This window comes from Halichoeres trimaculatus, unplaced genomic scaffold (genome assembly GCF_033239565.1).
Source record: "Halichoeres trimaculatus isolate MK-OKI-2021-1 unplaced genomic scaffold, fHalTri1.1 fHalTri1_scaffold_10, whole genome shotgun sequence".
In the NCBI taxonomy this organism is placed as follows: domain Eukaryota; kingdom Metazoa; phylum Chordata; class Actinopteri; order Labriformes; family Labridae; genus Halichoeres; species Halichoeres trimaculatus.
Window position 1 is genome coordinate 10,607,229 of NW_027437187.1, and position 13,060 is coordinate 10,620,288.

General features: G+C 39.6%; 1 protein-coding gene across 2 annotated transcripts in view; it reads left to right on the forward strand.

Moving 5' to 3' along the window:
• The window catches only part of kiaa1549la (KIAA1549-like a), a 50,781-nt gene that overhangs the window by 3,241 nt on the left and 34,480 nt on the right, over positions 1-13,060 (forward strand). For both annotated transcript variants that reach the window (XM_074677010.1, XM_074677011.1), the window contains exons 2-4: positions 6,321-6,983; positions 9,399-10,193; positions 11,509-11,624. In XM_074677010.1, the coding sequence (XP_074533111.1) occupies positions 6,321-6,983; positions 9,399-10,193; positions 11,509-11,624 (1,574 nt within the window). The remainder of the gene's footprint in view (positions 1-6,320; positions 6,984-9,398; positions 10,194-11,508; positions 11,625-13,060) is intronic.

Consider the following 13,060-nt stretch of genomic DNA (forward strand, 5'->3'; position numbering starts at 1 on the left):
GTTTATCTGGTAAAAACTGATTAAACTGTGATGTGTGGTGCAAATCCTCTATTATGTCATGCCTTTGTGTGACATGAGCAAACTGTGTCAAGTCACGCCGTTGAGAATAGATGTCTTTCTCTATTACTCATGCTCAACGGTTTCAGCTTATTTAAGAGGAAGACATTACTATCTTATTTATTTACATTTAGAGCTGAAATAGATGTTTCCAAAGCACAGCTGAAGTGTGTGTTTTATGTTCAATGTAGGTGTGTAAGTTTGTCGATGTGTATCATGTTTTTTTTAATCCGTCTGCAGAAAACCTTGTCCTTTGTCAACTAGATCAGATGTGTTGGTCTGTGTTGCCATGGAAACAGAAAAGCAGCTCTGCTTTTTTATACTGTGTGCCTTTGTTTGTTATTTAGGGATAAAAAGAACATTTGAATAAGTGTTGGATATTTTGCCTATTAATAACCATCAGATGATAAGGATGGAGATAACATCGATAAATTAGAACTGTGCCTCCAGCTGCTAAACATCTGTCTCTGTTTTCACCAAACACACCCTGCTTTTGTGTGTCATTTTTGTCTCATTGCTTCCGAGAGGAGTAGTAGAAAAAATTATAATATGCTAACAGTGTCAGGCATCAAGATTTAATTTTGACTTGGTGTGTGTAAGGAATGATGTGAAACATTTGTTTTGGCACTAAAATTGTAGTTTTGAGTTAAAATACATCTGACTTCTTTGGGATGTGCCACCTCTGGGGGTTTGAGCTAGGGGTGGGTCATGATTTTCTAATAATTGATTATTTATTACTCTTTCGAAAATTGAAGCATTAAAACAAATAGTCTCATAAAAAAATAGTAACAAGTCATGCACCGATCGATGGGTGCCGATTCCCTTAATTTTGGGAGACCGGTGATCAGGGATCAGTAATCAGCCCATCGTTACATATGAAACTGATCTTATATACCTCTGGAAAGGTCTGACAGCCAGCTGTAGCTTTTTGCTCTGAGACCTAAAACTCAGGACACTTTATTGGTTGTTTAAGTTAAAATGTAAAGATTTTATTGTTTCACAGGTATTGTTCAATGATTTACAATAAAATGAGATTGAAACATTGAAGGATATATGCTGTCAGTTATAAAAAATAAAAAATAAAAATCTATTTATTGGCCCAAATCAGTATCGGCAGATCAGGCTTTTTGAAGATCTGTGATCGGTGATCAGTCAGAAAATTGTGATTGGTGCACCCCTAATAATAACCTTTATTGTTTTGACTGGTGTGAAGTTGAAGTACTCTACTGACAGTGTACATATGACAAAAAGATGGCGAGCACCAAAAAATAATTGGGATTTATTTTATTGAATAACCTTAATTTACCAGCTATAAACACAAACTCACCTTCAGTTCACCTTGATCAATTTTTGAGAGACTGATGCTGACAGCTGTCGTGTTTAGGGACCGTCCAAATTCTGTCTTTAGTACTGATTCATGTAAAATCACCACCATGCACCATGTACCTAAACACATCCTTGTGACTGTGAGGGAGTGGAGGAGTAGGCTTTTTTTCCATGCTGAACATGAACACAGCAATGCAAGTTTATATATTGAGAAATAAATATGTAAAATTGAAAAACTTTGAGATTTTACCATTTAACCAATTGATTTTTATTACCACATTAACACACAAAGGTACTGAAAATTGGTATTGTTTGGTAGTGATACCGATTGTCAGGTACAAGGCATCGGTACTGTATCATTTCAATGATGAAAAGAATCTATCCGTAGTCATGTCGGTGTGCCATGGAGTTACTTGTTTACATTATGCTTGGGTGACTGCCAATGATTCTCTTGCCAGTATCAAAGCCATTTTACTCTTCTTTGGACAGACCTTGAAGTTTAGTAAGGTTGTCTCACATTTTTTAAAAACAAATGAGACATGTTTTTCTACAGCATTTGCATCTCAAACTGGATAGTCTGTTAGTATTCAGCCTCCACTGTTTTCTTTGTGCTTCCGTGTAGGGGTATGACATAATTTGGACTCTGAAGTTCTGTAGGTATGTGTGCACACAACCAGATTATTGGCACTGAACTGGTGGCAACCTCCAGTCTGAAAACATGAAGCCCATGTGCTCTTTAAAATTCTGCTGGCAGCTGGCTGCAGAAACACTGTAAACCACATACGCACAGATAATAGACTTTAAAACAGCTCTGCTTGTGTTCAAGTTTCTTCACGGACAAGCTTCGAAATAGATCTCTGACATGTTAGAGCCATATGAACCAACTCAGACTCTGAGAACATGAGGGAGGGGTCTCCTGCTGGTGCCCAAAGTCAGGACTTAACAGGACTAAACTCTTTCTTTCTTTCTTTCTTTCTTTCTTTCTTTCTTTCTTTCTTTCTTTCTTTCTTTCTTTCTTTCTTTCTTTCTTTCTTTCTTTCTTTCAAACATTTGCAGATTGCAATTAAATAAGACTTGAGACTCAAACAAAGCTCAGCTGAGTCAAGCTTATCCATATGTTTCTGTATAGAATTTTGTAATGCTCTTACATAACAGGCCAAAGCTTTTACTATGCTAGTCCAGTAAACTAAAAGTATATTTTTTAAGGCTTAGTAGTAATATGGGTAAGGGATAATACTAAATTAATCCTTTATTATAATTTCAAAAGGGGTGTTTATGTTGGCACAGCGCCAGTGGCAAAAATAGGTTAAATGAAAAATACATTGCGAGCACGTATCATTTCTTAGCAGATTGATTGATTGATGTATGCAGAGGCTTGCAGCCTCCACATATGTTTGAAAAACCAAGCAGCCAGTGCTCGCAGGCTTTGATTGGTTGGCCAGCTGTTGTGCAGCTTTCTATAATTTGTTGTCGTTGTTGTGTGAGATCTACATATGATAGAATTATTGTATTATCTCCTGGGCTAATAAAATTGTACATCAGCCAGATGCGATCAGTGGGCTTTGAGTGCGACGCTTGTGTCGTTCTTTATTTAATCAACAGCTGGCACAGAATCGTGCCACAGTACACAGTGACCGTCGTTTTTCTTTGGCTGAAAGCAAAAGAACTGTACAGCTGCAGAACAGCACAATGTTTTGATCAGAAAATGAGAGACCAAAGCCACGGTGACAATACATTTCATACCTGTTAGATGATAAGTCAAAAGTTGTTTCTGGAAATTCAAACTGCCTCTGCTGCTTGTTGATATGTGAGGGTGACACAACACACACACACAGGAGACGCCACACACATTCAGAACACTCTGTTTCGTTCTTTATCATAATGCTTTCCCTGCTGACAGCATCCCTGCAGTTGCTGTGGCAACTAAGCAGAAGAAGTAGCTCTGCTGTGAAGCTGGAGGGAGCTGATTTATTGTAATGTCAGAAAGGTTCAGTTTCTGCATCTTTTCATTGTAACATTTTGACATCTCCTGCTTGGCCTTGACTTGTAATTGCTTTATTTTGTTTTACTGACGTATATATTTGTCAAACAGTATCCAAAGCTGGAACTGAAGTGGGTGCTTGATTTCTTTACATAATTAACAACATTAAGTGTTTAGGCTGCTTGTACACCAAATAGACACATTTGGCCATGGTAGGCATTTGCAAGGTTGGGGTTAGGGTTAAACAGTCATTCAGATTAGATGTTGATGAATCGCGATGAAAAATCTGACAGTTCACTTTTCAGTCAATAATTTCTCCCAGGTCACATAGAAACCTTGTTAAGGTAGGCTGCCTGAGAAGGGTCTAACTATATCATATCACACCAAATCACCAACAACTATCTCTGCACCGTCACCACTCCACAGCTCCTCCACAGCACCAGATCTGAAAGGTTTCAATTCAAGTCATCATGTTCATTTACAGTGACTTTTCTAAGCCCCATTCAAAATTCAAAATTCAACTTGACTTGGTTGAAGCTCTTTAAGACACCCCCTGTACCTGAGTACAAAATTGATTGTTGGGTAAAGCTAGACTTATGAGCCTGTGTGATTCTCCTGTTGTTAGTGTCGAGTCCTTCCCCCTAAGATTCACTCCCAATTCTCATTTTCATGTGACGATGCGAGTCACCTCCTCAGTCCATTCTTCGTGAAATCTCCCCATGTTGCAGTGCAGATACATCATCTCACTGGGAAAAGAAAACATGCCTCATCCCTCTTGTGGAGCCATAGAAAACAAGACCTGTCATAAATTATTAATCCCAAAAACATGGCTTTCAGCAGAGTACGTGTCTCCAGAATCTGCAAACAATATGATAAATTCTTATCATGTCTTCACAGATCCAGATTTATCCATCTCTGAAAGCCCTGTATGACGGTAGTTTTAGCTGTTTATTATATAACTTAATAGTATGGTGCTGACAGATTCAGGTGCTTAAAAACACCAAAAACAAACATGTCAAGCTCTCCTGAGGTATAAACCTAGAGAAATCTATGAGTTAATTTGAGTTTTAAATACTTCCAAGATGATTTGCTTCATATACTGAACACATCATTTCTTTGCAGCAGATTATGGTTAGGAAAAGAGAGCGGTTTGTAGAAAAATCCTTGCTAAAAAAACTGTACAGAGGCAAAGAATAGTTTTTAATAAGGTATGTACAAAAGCACAGAGCACATGAAAGAACAAAGCAATAAGGATATTAAAAGATATTGCACAGAGTATTGCTTGGTATGAGCTAGATGTTGACTGGTAAACAATAAGATTAACGGTGAGGAGGAAATAAGTTTTATGTCAGACGATGTGTGATGTCCTCAGGTCAGAATGACTTCCTGTGGTTTTCTGTGTTGATTTCAGGGGAATGAAAATGCTCCTGTGCCCAACCAGCACGTTATAAGATTTATGGTTTTAAACTAAAACAACTGAAGCTACCCAGGGAGAATGCTCAGGGGGTAATGTACTCACCAGGGAGGAACTGAGGTCCTCTGGGAAGTGGTTGATTTATTCAACACAGAAAAGAATGATGGGGAGGTTTTCTATTTCTTTATCTAAAAAGAAAAGAAGAAGAAATCATGGATGCTTGTGTGTCCATTATAGTATTATGAGAAGTTTAATTTGACAAAATTGTCGCAAAAGAGCTGAAATAAGTTTTATTTCAAAGATTTTATACCAAAGAGTAAACAAAATTAATGGCTACTTTTTAAACATGTTCCTGTATTTATGCTCTGAGTAGTAAGAAGTAAGCGTTGCACTGGGTGTTGGCACCCTCCCACAGTGACGTGACACTGAGTTTATTTGTTGATGTCCATGACGTCTACCACGATGGTCACATCTTCTTCCTTTGTCTCACATGAGACAGGCATTAGTGTGAAAGTTGTGTTCAAACAAACTTTATTTTGGTGAGTTGGCTGAGGAGGACTGGTTTCTGAGGACCAGTTCCATTTTGGAAAAGGTTCCAAATTTCCTGGATATGTGGACAAGATTCGATAAGAAACATTCATTTCAGTGCCGCTTACTGGTTCCTAAAGGCAACATAAATCTTTCAGAGTTAATCCCCAGTGAGTATTTGTAGTCAACATTGCCAAGTCCTGCTGTACCAGTGTAACTTCACATCACGTGATGGTTTTGAGATGTTGTAGAAATAAAAACATGAAATGAATTGAATCATTAAAAGAGATTTTTCTGGGCCGATACAGATACCAATTATTTGTAGTTAAGGAGGCCGATAACCAATATTTGAAGCAGATATTAATTTGCAGTCAAAGTGCAAATATTGGTGTTAGATTTTTGAACAATACAAACTTCAACACTTAACTTCATTCAAATACCTTTAAGCATATTTTTATTAAACAGCTCCCAGGCTCAGCAGCATGTTTTATAAAGCTAAAATAAAACTTTGAAAACTAAATAGCTGAAGTTTTCTACAGTAAATTTAGTTTTCCAAAATTTCAATGTAACTGCAATAACTGTAATAACTTGCCGATTGAGCCATGGCTCTGCTTGTGGAGCGACTGCATCAGAGCCACAACAACGCAGTTTTAAATTTGTTTCTTATTGGCCATCAGATTAAAAAAAAGGCAGATGCTGATATGCCTCAAAATGCCAAATATCGGCCCTGATAATTGGCCCGGCCGATAATCAGTCTATCCCTAATCATTAAAACATCACATGAGTGGACGTTCGTCCTCAACTCTGGCTGTAAGCGTAGCTCAAAAAGTACACAAACCATACTTAAGAAAGTATTCTCATGTATCAACTAATGTGCATGAGTTTTTTCTGCCTGTGTGTGTGCGTCGTGCAACATGTAAACTGAGATTTTTTTTTTTAACAGTGTACTGACCCTCTTTTTCTGTTTTTCCCCAATCCACCTGTCCCTCCATCCTCTCCACATGTTCCCCACAGCTGATGGGATCCACACTGTTTCCCTGAGACACACTCTCTTGCGGTCAAACCTCTCATCCAGCCAGAGGACTGTAGAGAGGGCTCAAGATGTGCTGATGGGGACTGTAGTTGTGCCTGGAGCTTGGCCTGAGGGTCAAATGCTTCCTGAAGAACAAGCAGTGGTTATCACTGAAACAGGTGTGGGAACGCAAGCGAAGGTCTCTGGAAAGCCCAGGATAATAACAGAAACCAGAGAAGTCAGGGCTGAAAGGAGACTTGGAGAAAAGAAAGGGGATGACCCACCAAGCAAGTCCAGTGACCCAGCGGCCTGGTTGGGGCAGCACAGACTGCGGACACATGGAGAGGGCCGAAGAGAGCAAGCAGCTCTCTCATCAGCTCCCCCCATGTTAGCAGAGACAGCTGTGCTACGAAAACCAGCATCAGGAAAACCTTTAGGACTGCTGTCTAAAGCTGCTTGGACAAAAAGCTCCTCCTCATCATCATCCAAAGCCTCTTCCTCGTCCTCAATCTCCTCGACAACCAAAGCTCCCTCTTTGCCTTCCTCCTCTTCTCCTCCACTCTTCCCTGCCAGAAACACAGAAAACCACACAGAGAGAGCAGCCAGTGCCTCTCTGGTTCTGGACAACAGCAACTCTACCAACAGCAACAGCAGTGCTGGTTTTGGTGGGTACCTTTTTGTCCTCTCCTCTTCATCAACACCATGACCAATCACATTCCAGAAATTCAGTGATTCCCTACTTCCTGTCACCCTGTCTGCCTCGGTAAAAGAGACCTCATCAAAGTAATCAATTATAAGGAATGTGCTTTAGCTCCCAGAAAATAATGATGTGTTGAATTTAAATTACTTTACTCCTGTGTTTTAATAAGTTAGGATTTAACAGCAACTCTTCATGTTAATGCATGGCTGTATATGCTAGCTCTGATGAATGGCTCTTGACCAGCATGGGGCACTGCTTTTTTCCACTTCTGATAAATCCAAATTGTCCATGTTAAACTGTCATGACACAATAATTTCACTTCCTATTCTGTCTACTTCTGACAAGTGTCTTGAATATAGTATATCTTCTCAGTAATAATAAAGAAAAAACAGTTTTTTTGTACATTGCTGAAAACATTTTTAGTTTAGTTTCTTAGAGACACTGTGACGACTTTATGGGTGATTTTGAAATAGTCCCACATACATTTTTTTATACATTTGCCTGTTCTTAATCCATGATTTTAATGGTGAACACTGGAGCTTGGCTGACCAAGGGTCACACTGTTTGAACCGTGCCGTACTCGAGCACAATTACCCCCACGTGCTGTTTCCCTGCTGAAGAGTACGGCCAGCGGTCACACTACTACACACTACAAATGAACCAGACTTACGGCACACGCATGGCCCATCTACATCGTCGTTTCGCATTCAAAGCACAATCCCTTCAGAGTCAGCACAATGAGACACAGACAACACTGCCACAACTTTAGAGAGTTTTTGTCTGATGTTACTTGGTTTTGGTCTGACACAGCCCTTTAAGAGCCCTGCTGTTTTTCACGGCAAGCTTGCAGCCACACTGACCAAACGATCCGGACTTCAGGGTTAAGCAAGCTTAAGCACGCACAGTACGGTTTGCCAGTGAAACCGCGTCCTAAAGAAAAAGGATACCAGAGCAGAAGAAAGCTAAACAGGAGAGTGACAGAGCACGGGCTAAAACACGGGTTAGCTGTTTGTACAGTTATTCTGCAGTGGTCTGTTCAAACTTGAGAGTCTATCAATAAAATGAAGAGTGAGGTTACGTTAGCTCTGCTTGGTGAGGTTGGAGTCAGTAGATGAGCTCTGGAAGAACATAACCAGGATTTGCTAATGTTACATGTTACGTTAGTCCTGGGCTATAACACTTATCAGATAATCTGCTCAACTTGTGGAGCTTACAAAACATGTTTGTTGTCACATTTCACAGAATAGCTCTATAAATAGATCAAGTATGAATAAACAAATTATAAATAAGAACTAGAGCCCGACCGATATGGGATTTTTGGGGCCGATGCTGATACCGATACTAGGGGCAAAAAAAAGCCTATATCCCATATATCGACTGATATCTGATATATCAGCTGATATATATAATAAATTCATTGATATACACAGGATATATACTGTATATAATCACAAATCATTATAATACTTATATGATTCAAGACAGAGACAGAACACTATGAAATCAAAACAAGGAACTTTGATTATAAAACTGTCAACATAAGAACTGTAGTGTAAACCAATGATAAATAAGAACAAACTGTAAATACCTTAAATAAAGAAGTCAAACTGTAAACACACAATGAGCAACTTGCACGACGTTAAAGCGCTATATTATAGTCTTACATTAGACAATGGTGGACGTGTGAATTAACAGTAGCGTTTATCTCTGTTTATCTCACAAAAAAGCAACTAACACGATGCTAAAACGCCGTTCTATAGTCTTACATTAGATAATGGTGGATGGACACAGGAGCAGGAGCCACAGAATCTCTGCGGAGCAAAAACTTTTATAATCGGCTAGATTTTGGCCAATGTTGATAAATCGGTCGGGCTCTAATAAAAACACAACCTTGTCGCTTTGGGTTTTTAAAAAAATGTTTTTAAGAAAAAAAAATAGTGTTAAAAAGAAGATCTGGCTTGTCTTCCAAAAATCAATTGCAAACCTTCGTAAGAGTCACGTCTACAACAGTGGGTGGTGGTGTTCATGGGAAACAGACTTTATAGAAAACACTAGATTCATTACAGCAATCAATGCCAAACAGTCCTCACAGAGCCTTTAAGTGTTTACCAAAACCCATTATGCTTGACATTATTTATGGTTGCAGGGTGGTGCATTTTGGAAGTGTTCAAAGCCTCAAAAGCAATAAGTGTTTCAGTAAAAGGTTGAGCCTCTGAGATGTGCTCTGGGCTATGAAAGAGCAATAGGAAACTGTGAAACACAATATTTGAAAAGCCTCACTGACAATATCAAGATGATTCAGTTTTGTTTTTTCATTGTCCTAGAAAATATTATTTGAAACACCAGTATAATTATGTTTTCATTGTTTTTCTCCTTGCAGAGGAGTCAGTGAGTAGCCTGCCAGCCTGGGATCTCCCCACCGTTCCAGAGTCGCTCCTGTCTACAGTGGGCGACCACGATGTCACACTTCCTGCCAATGTCACCAGCCCTTTCTCCACCCACAAATGGAACACAACTGTACCCTCACACACCAGAAACACCTCACGGCTTGCGACGACACAAACTGCCACCATAAAAACATCTCTTTTACCCAGCACCACTTCAGCCATCCAGTTTTCCAGCACGGCGAGAGCACAAACAACACCAGGAGCTACCACAGTTTCAAGCCAGAACACTGTGCGCAATGGAAGTATTCAGCTGACTTCAGCAACCACGACACGCCCCATGACCACGCTTGCTGTGACGGCCCCTGAGATTTTACAGACAGAGGCCACTGGGAGGGCTGCAACATTACCACCAAAAACTACTGCTGCTACAACTGTGAAGCAAACAACCACCCTGAAACACACAACAACCACAACGACACCCCCTACAACTACCACAACCACACCTGCCACAACTACCACCACCACTACTACTGAACCCCCAACCACCACCACTACTCCTCTTCCAACCACTACTACTACCACTGAACCCACAACCACTTCAACTACCACCACAACTACTACCACCACCACAACAACAACAACAACAACAGAAGAACCCACCACTACTGAGTTCATCCCGATCCCCACCACTCTACCTCCAACCTCCACCACCGAACCTGTGTTCAGCACCAGCACATCGGAAAGTCCTCTCCCGTGCAACATCACCAAGAAGTACTGGGTCAAAACAGGTAAGAGACTTTGTCTGAGAGTGAAATGTTCAGAGCTCAACAAAAATAGCCAGCTTAACTAATGGGTGAGGAAATGCATGTCCCCTTTGACATTACTCACATTCTCAGCTTCATAAACAGAAAGTATACAGCTTTTTATTTGGACTCTGCCGACTAAGTGTTAAAAACCTTTTTAGAAAATGCCAGGCACAGTTGTTGTTCCTTTGGATTAACGCTATAAAAAGCTCTGCTGTCCCTGGTGGGGGACTAATGTGGATCAAAACAGAGTTCAAACATCCTTGAGCAAATGTTTCATAAATTGTGAGCTGTAGTAAACACTGAGTATTTATATGATTATATATTGAGTCAATGTAGCCCTCTTTCTGACATGGTTGGTTTTACCCATCTTCAGCCCATGTGGAACTAGAATAGCACTCAGAGAGCGCAGACCTCTGCCAAGCATATTGTGGTTGTCACCAACACTTCAGTCCTACTTTAATGTTATACTCCCTTTCAGCAGACTGTCTGCTACAATTTGGTGTTAGTTGCAGGTTTGTGCGATAATTTGTTTCCTGACAGTGTTGAAATATGTGATGACCCAGTACATATTTCATATTCGAGATCTTAGTATCCAGAATATTCTCAGGATCTGGATCATACTTTTACATCTGTCGGAAATTATCATGACCTTGTCTTGTATTGTTATCAAAGCAATACGACCATTTATGGTGAGAACAGCCCTATCTCACGATGATAAAGAATTCTTTAAAAAAGTCCTGGATCCAGATGGTGATCCGGATCACCTCCAAAATTTAATCACTTCTTCTTTATCCCATTTTGAAAATTTCCTGATAATTTCATCAAGATCCGTTTGTTGCTTTTTGAGTTATGTTGTTAACAGACAACAAACAGACAAACTCCCAAAAACACAACCTTCTGAAAGAGGTGATAACCAGTAGAGCTAAGATCACTTAAAAAGGTTGTCTCAGCTTATTTCCAATCAAACCTTGGAGAACTTAATTTGCAGAAGGACTGTAATTCACACAGCAACTTGAACAACCAGATGCTTGACTCTGCTAGTAAAGGAAAACTGGCTTTATTGCGTTAAACTTATGGTTACTAAGGCTTGGGCTGGCAGTGGCTTTGAACAAAGGGAAGCTCGTGAGTCCTTGGGAGAATATCACATCTCCACTGACTCCACCAAGCTGTGCAGGATTGTTCTGTATGTTAATTAACCATTATTTATAGTCAGGGGGAAATTGGTCTCAGAGTATTCACAAGCTTCGCAGAGCCCTTTTATGCACAGTCCCTTAACTCTGATGTTTTTCTCTCACAGTTTTTTCAATTGAGCTCCGAAGGAACCGCCTGGACCTGATCCTCAAACAGAATCTCTCCAAAGGACTAAGCCATGCACTTCAGAGAGCGCTGAATGACTCCAAAGCCATTGCACAGGTCAGTGGCTTTGACAGATTAAGCTTTTGCATGGTAGCACAAGTAAACATCAAGTCTATGGGTAACTAGCGAAGAATTAATTAATCATATGCGTGTGTGTGTGTCAGTAGCCTGGGGTGAATTGGGGATGTTTTTATTCCACAATGTTGATTAGATGTAGTACACACACAATAGTATTCTCGTTCAACTCTAATACAAAGATTGAGGACACACCCCAGATGTTTTGTGTGCTGCAAAGTAGAGAAAAAAGTAGTTTATCTATGGAGATGCATCATTACAAATTACACTTTAGCTCTAAATTGGAAACCTATCATGTCATGGATTGGTCATGTAAATATCCACCCTGTTCACTACTGAATGATGGGTGGGACAAAATATTTCTATCGCAGTGTGTATAGTATATTGTTGTTCTAACTATTGAATCATTTAAATATTAATTCATTTAAATCAATTGAATTGAATCATTTAAATATTAATTGACAATGTAAGACCCTAAAAATAGATTTTACCACCTGATGCAGGAAACCAAAGAATCCCAAATATAAGGATGTACTGGTATATGATTCTTTTGCAGTATAACACTCATCATAGCATTGTGATTGTGTCAGTATTATGTAAGTATCACATTGTATTGAGCCACATTTTACTGAATAATCTATTATCACATTACATCACATCCTGAACACCTCCTTCAATTTCTTTTGTCCTTGTTTTGAAAATTCAGCTTCTCCCACGACACATCTTTTTTAATCAGTCATATGGAACCATATCATATCACATCACATTGTGTTGGTGTACTGTATTGTATCCTTTGTATCATATCACATCAAATCATATTGTCTTTTCCTATGATGTTGTATTGTGTCACACTTGTATTATCGTATGGTATCATATTGGAACTAGATGCCTAAATGCTCCTAAAGTCATGGCCATCAGTTTTTTAATGACTAGTAGTAGCTGCTTGCCTCTTTGGAAAGAGATCCTTCATTTCAATAGTGTTTGTTGGTGCAGGCCATGTTTAACTCCAAACACAAATAACCTGTTATATGGAGGGTTAAATGTGCAGTGAGAGGTTTACGTCTGTAGATTTTTGCCAACCTGTTTGTTGCACCTATTTGTTAGTCCGTATAAAACGCCTGCCTGACTCTGTGAGTCTACCTGCCTCTCTTAATCCTGTTGTCTGTCTGTCTTCTGTCCTTATCTGCCAGCTTTTTCTATTTTTAACCTCTTGTTTGTGAGCTCGCAAAGGGAGTGACTCAGTCTCCAAGCCCCAGTCCACTTTCATTTATGTTCTGTTCTGATACACACACACACACACACACACACACACACACACACACACACACACACACACACACACACACACACACACACACGCACACACACACGCACACTGCTCAGTTTTTTTAGCTTTGCTATTAGATAATGTAGACTGT